Below are 6,697 nucleotides of genomic sequence, written 5' to 3'. Positions count from 1 at the left end.
TATAATAAATAAAGTAAAATAAATTAAGGAAATGCGTAGCGAATAAATTCGAAAATAAAGTTATTAATTTGAAAAAAATTTTATATTTCCTAAACGACGAATTCTAACTCTCGAAACAACTTAAAAGAAAAAAATTGAACTCCTTTAAAAAGTGTACTCATTATTTATTTATTTATTTTGAATAATAAATAATAAGAAAAATAAAAATGTCGAAAGTATCACTTTAACTTGAATAATAATTTGATTTCGAACTTAAATAAGAAATATCATATACTTTCAAACAAGATAAAAGGAAATCGGCCCCCCAAAAAAAGTACCAATTTTTGAACACTATAATACGTAGAAGCTCGATTTTTAAGAAATTTATTTTAAATAACTAGATAGTTAGGCGCCTAAAAAAAATTGTTAAAGTAAAACCTTAGCTTCTAGATACCACTTTGTAACACCTCGACAATTCTCTCTTTTCTAAAATAATCTTTTAATATAAAACGTAGAGAATTATCAAGGCATTATCGCCCGTGTGAAAACGTAACGGCTTATTCAGAATTTTGCAGCGGAAAACATAAAACTAACTTTTAGGTTCATAAATAATCTATTACATATTAGGTCCAAACCAATTAACTGAATTAAGGAAATACGAATAGTACGACAAATTTCAAATCCAAGTTAACAAATTAAATCACTTAATTAAACAAATAGAACTACAAGCTCTCTAATCCCGATCCCAATGATGCATCATCTTCAAACCTGTAGATGGGCAACGCTTATTGATCCTTAGAGACTGCTCACCAAAGATGGGTCATCACAGGATCAATAAGGCATAGCCATGATCAACACACACAAACAAAGCACGTAATCAGCAAAGCTGAGTACTACATACTAAAACAACAACAATCCTAGCATGATACTATCAAACCAACAACCCTAACATGATACTAATAAATATAAGTAAGGACAGACAAAACATAATAATTTGACGACTATACTTGACTAGACTAAGCTAGACTTGATAACCATAATATTATTTTAGTTGAAATAGACAATGGACCGAGTTGACCATCCAGAAGTCTTCACTAAGGAAGACGAGGTACGGGCGCGACTCCGTAACCTCAGTGACCTGCGATATCGAGGAACGTTTAAATAAAAATAGGACACGGTGATCAATCCGGTTCCAGAAAAGGCCATGGGCTACCACCATGAACCCCAACTCCTGTTTGTCCGTCACTTCAGACGTGCACAGTCTAAAGCTATTGCTATTCAGTTTCACTTTACATGATTTATAAATTGAGATTCCGTTATGACTCAACCATTACATAAGACAGACAATTCACATTTGTTCACAACTGTTTTTATCTTGGAATTAAGTAAGTGATCATAAAAGCATCAATCAAGACTCATTCCAACTTAACCAACCTTTCCTTTAACCATGAGCAACCCTGTATATGGGCATAAAGTTTCAACCTACTAAACAAGGTCCTCCGCCCTTATAAAGTAGTGAAAAGATAGAAAGGGAACAACAACCAATCGATCCAACCCAATCATATAGAATAATCTAGTGTTCCCAACCAACATGTTTGTATCAAACATCCATACTAACATGTTACAGTTTTTATAGTGCAAAATAAGTTCAATAAGTTTGTCCAACAGTATTAAACATGCACATTCAATATAACCCAGTTCGTCCATAATATCAACATCACCAAGTTCAACAACAAGATTCAACATGGTTTCAACAATTAGCACACATTCCAAGCACACAGGTATGTACGTACCTTGTATAAACAACTAATAGGCCACTTTAACACTTTCAAATATCGCCTAAAGAAAATTCTCCGCCTAAAACAACCAACAAATAATCCCAATCAATTTCTAATCATTTGCAACCATAATAAAGCATTCCAAATACATCCTAAATATACTTAGAACATTCCCCAACATCAAAACTTGAGTATTTGATTTCCTAGCATAATAATTATTGAATCAATGATTGAAATTCGTTGAAAACTCTTCGCAAACATCATACTTTAATTTCCAGCAATATAACTACTTTCAAACTGCTCCAAAACATAATTAACATGTTTGAAATCATAAAAACAATAACTTTAATAATTCCTAAACATCCTACCATGATTTAAAATTATTAAAAACCTTAAAATTCATACTTTAAATAATTAAAAATCAATATTTCAATGCATTTATATAATCTGAAAATTAATAATTTAATTATGCAAACATATAATTCTTGAAATTCATAATCAAATCATAAAAGTTATAATTTTAATTCAAGAAACATAATTAAATTATTAAAACGTAATTAAATTCATTATTTAGTTTAGGGTTTAAGGAAATAACCAAAAGTTAGGAGAGAGGAAGGACGAAGGCATGGCTGGAGGCGCGGCTGGAGGCGCGGCTGGGCGACAGGGTTGCACACGGAGGTGCGCTGGTGGCTGCGAACGCATAAACAATCGAGTAAGGTTGTAGAAAACGAACAAGAGAAAGAATGAAGCAAGAGAGGGAGGAGGAATAAGAGATTACCGGCGCAGCAAGCATGGAGGCGTCTCAACGGCGCGGCAAGGTGGTGGAGTAGTAGCGGCGACCAGGTGGTGGTGGTGTGCGAGAGGAACACGCAAAACAGAACCCATGAATAAGGAGGGCAAATCGAAAGAAAGAAAACGAAAGAGAAGAGGAGGTGGAAGGATTACCGAACGAAGGAGGAAGCCGGGCGTCGGAGGAGAGCAGCGGTGGTGCGGCTTGTGGTGACGGCTGCCGGCGGCTGGGGTGGAGTTTTGAGGGTTCACGTGAAGTTGAAGGAAGGAGGGTTAAGGGTTTTCTAGTTCACGTGAATTTGATGGAGGGAGTGTTTGTAATTTTTTTTTTTTTCTTGTTTTTGTTTTTTTTTTTTACGTACAATAAGAGTAGGGAGGAAGAGTTTTGGGTCTTATAGTTTGGGCTTTTCCAAGTGGGCTTAGAATTAGGATTTCAATCCAAAATCAATTAGGATCGTTTTCTAAATTCAATCGGTTTTCGTAATTCGATTTCTTTTCAACGTAAAATTCTAAAATTACTCTTGATTTCATAAAACGTTGAAATATTTAGAACGTATAAAATAAATTACGTTAAATATATATTTATTACTAAACTTCATAAATTCTATTTAATTATAAATAATATACGTTAAAATATATTTAATAAAATTTATAAATTTACGGGGGATTACACAGGCAGAGGCTCAAATGCATAAGTCTGAGATGTTTTGAGAGATTATGTTGGCGCTCAAGCCTTTGTTCGTCCAGCGAATCACGACTTTGATTAAAGAAGTCCTTTGCTGGATCTTGTCTAGTCTTTCTTATATGTGGTTGGTCACGACATTCTTGGATGGAGATGGGATTGCACGTGTTTGTGGTTTGGCTTCATGAGAAATGAAATACAAATAGTACGATGTGAGCCCGTCAACATCCCACTTGAGGAATTTTCCATTCTCCCATTGATTGCCATGGTAGGACTTTAGTATGCATAAGTGTGTGCCATTGTATGAGCTTAATGTGAAAACCTATGTCATTAAGGATTTTTATTTTTTGTTCAATTGGAAATCATTAATCTGGAAAAAAAGTTAGAGATTTATCAATTTTGAGTTTGTACCATGGTATAAACTTATGAAATTTAAGCTCATACAATGACAAGAGCTTAAAAGTCACAAGTCTACGCCTTTGTATGAGCTTAGAAATCCATAAAAAAAAGCATGTCCCAGGAACCAGATTTGAACTGGTGACACGGGGATTTTCAGTCCTCTGCTTTACCAGCTGAGCTATCCAGACCATTCATTCACCTTTCGGCGATATGCAAAAGTCTATGTCATTAAGAGGTTTGATTTATTGTTCGAATTCAAAATTAATTTGAAAAAGAAGTAGAGACTTATGTATTTTGAGCTTGTACCACAGTTATAGACTTATGCATTTTGAGCTTGTACCGTGTTTATAGACTTACGCATTTTGAGTTTGTGCCATGGCAGAAGCTCAAAATGCACAAGTGCACACCATGATAGGAGCTTTATATGCAAAATTTTATGTCCTTAGGGGGTTTTATTTGTTGTTGAATTTGAAATAATTAATCTAGGAAAAATGTAGAGACTTTAATTTTGAGCTTGTACCATGGTATGGACTTTCACCGTTTAAGTTCATATCATGATACGATTTCAAAATGCATAAGTCTAGGGTGGGGTGAGATGAAAGCAAGGATTAAGAAAAAGTAAAAATGTAAAATGATATGGCGATTTAGGTAATATGTGGGGCAGCTTTTAGCGCCCACAAGAGTAAGCTTAACCCTTTTTTTACATCATTTACTCAATTTGTAGTGTTAGACATTTTTACCAACTTCATTGACTCATTATTACTTAACGACTAAATCTTTAACGATCACCTGCCGATGAATTTAATATAAAATAATTTTAATTCAATTATTTCTTATCAGTGACACCGTACATTTATATTCTTGTTCAAACCTCATTAAGGATGCAATTTAATTTGTCACCTTAAAATAATAAGTTTACGAACAAATAATTCTAGACAAATTATAATCACGTCCATTAAGTTTCAATTAAGTCCACGAAATTTACTCTTTTGCAAATCGGATCAAATCAAGTTCAATAAGTCCAGTTCAAATAATTCATGAAATTTCAGACGAATATAACGCACAATAGCCCCGTTGGAAATACATTACACCATAAATTAACAAGTTAAATATAATTTTTTAACTCATGCGACACACTATTTTTTTTTATTAATTTTAATTTTTTTTCCTTGTTTGTCTATATATAAAGGTACAAGAAATGAAGGATAAAGTATTAAAATTTTGAAGCACAAGAAGGTAACGAGTTTAGAATTTGATGAACATAATATGAAATAATATTGATGAAAGTACTCCATAACCGTAAGAGGCGAATAAAAATATAGGAAAGAGAAAAGATAGAAAAATAATCCATGAAAGATAATAGGTTAATAATGCATGGTTAGTCTATTATCAAAAAAAAAAACATGGTTAGTCTATTCAGGATTTATTCACGATTATAGTTTTGATGAAAAAACTTTTATTTGATTCATATATAAGTTTTTGGCCTATGATTCAACAATATTGGTATTTAATACCCACTCAGATACTATAGCAACTCTGGATGATTTGATGCCATGATCCTTGATATCAACAGGAAACACTTCCTTTTTTACATGATTTTTCACAAACTTATTAGGTAACAAATTCCCAATATTTAGGAAAACTAAGATAAGGAAACCTAAAACAAAAAAGTTTCTCTTCAAATATTGTCAAAGAATAGTGAAAATAAAAGCTTTATTCTTTTCCTCTCGTAAAAAATGTACTATTAAGAATTAAATATAAGCACTTTAATCTCCAATCTTTTAACCTTTTAAATCGCCAGACAATATTTTCCAAGAATTTGCGTGCAATATTATGACGTATCACTAAAATTTGTTTGTTATGGAAATACTCCGTAATATAAGTAATACGTTGCCTAATTCTTATAATTACTACTATTGCTAAGACAATTATTTGTATAATAGTGTACTGCGCATTATTTATTCATTTATATTTTCTAGAATTACAAGGAATAACGCGTTAAATCTTGGCCAATGAGAATATGTTTTCACCTCTCACCCCCTATATATACCTCTATTGCCTAGAGCAACAAACACACACAAATATTCTCTAGGGCTTTCTAAGAAGAAAAAAAATGACTAGGAATAAGGTGAAGCTTGAGTACATAACCAATGACTCATCAAGGAAGGCAACTTTCAAGAAGAGGAAGAAGGGGTTGCTAAAGAAGGTGGACGAGCTAACCACCCTATGTGGGGTGGAAGCATGTGCCATTATTTGCAGCCCATACGACACGTATGCTGTGGCTTGGCCAAGCAAGTCCGGGGCACGGAATGTGTTAGCGAGGTTCATGAGCCTCTCTCATGAGGAACAGGGGAAGAAGATGCTGGATCAGGAGACATACTTAGAGCAAAGGATCGTGAAAGCAGAGCAACAATTGGAGAAGTTGATGAAGGATAACAGGGAAAGGGAGATCACTGAAGTCATGTATGAATGCTTGAATGGAGTGAGGAGCCTTGAAGGGTTGAATTTGGAGGATACCATGGATCTTTTTGTGGTGGCTGATAAGACTTCAAAGATGGTTGCTAAGAGGATTGAAAACCTTCAGAAAAATGCAGGAAATAATAAGTAATTTGCATGCATGCACAATTTTATAAAAGTGGCAATATTAATAATATAATTATTAGGGAAGGGGAATTAGTCACTTTATTGTTTGTTTGTGATGTGATTTTTATTCAGCTTTTTCCTATTTGTCAACCGCATTTATTTTGAATAAAATAAAGAAACATCTCTTTTTAGTTTTCATGTTTTGATCATTTAATTTTATTTCACGATGTTTATTAGAAATTACTATCTCCGCTTCTTAAAATTTCTATACACTTACTATTTGAACGGAATCCAAAGCAATATTTAACTACTAACATATCCAATTATGTGGGTGAAAAAATTAAAAAAATGATATTCTGAAAATACATATGGAAACCAATCTAACAAGATCTTACATGATAACGTTTTGATGTAATTCCTCCGTTCTTATTTACATGACACAATTGGGTTTTGGATACACTATTCACACAAGCTTCTTTGACTACGT

At 33.3% G+C, this 6,697-nt stretch overlaps 1 protein-coding gene across 1 annotated transcript; it reads left to right on the top strand.

Moving 5' to 3' along the window:
* The first annotated feature begins 5,739 nt into the window (after positions 1–5,739).
* LOC110775429 (agamous-like MADS-box protein AGL80) lies at positions 5,740–6,269 on the top strand. The gene has a single exon (XM_021980030.2). The coding sequence runs from the start codon at positions 5,741–5,743 to the stop codon at positions 6,233–6,235; it is 495 nt and encodes a 164-aa protein (XP_021835722.1). The 5' UTR covers position 5,740; the 3' UTR covers positions 6,236–6,269.
* The last annotated feature ends 428 nt before the right edge of the window (positions 6,270–6,697 follow it).

Source organism: Spinacia oleracea, chromosome 4 (assembly GCF_020520425.1).
Source record: "Spinacia oleracea cultivar Varoflay chromosome 4, BTI_SOV_V1, whole genome shotgun sequence".
Taxonomy (NCBI): Eukaryota; Viridiplantae; Streptophyta; class Magnoliopsida; order Caryophyllales; family Amaranthaceae; genus Spinacia; species Spinacia oleracea.
This window is presented reverse-complemented; position numbering and strand designations above follow the sequence as displayed.

What these genes read in the sequence shown, in the direction of transcription:
- LOC110775429 (XM_021980030.2), top strand. Translation starts at nt 5,741, where the DNA reads ATGACTAGGAATAAGGTGAAGCTTGAGTACATAACCAATGACTCATCA.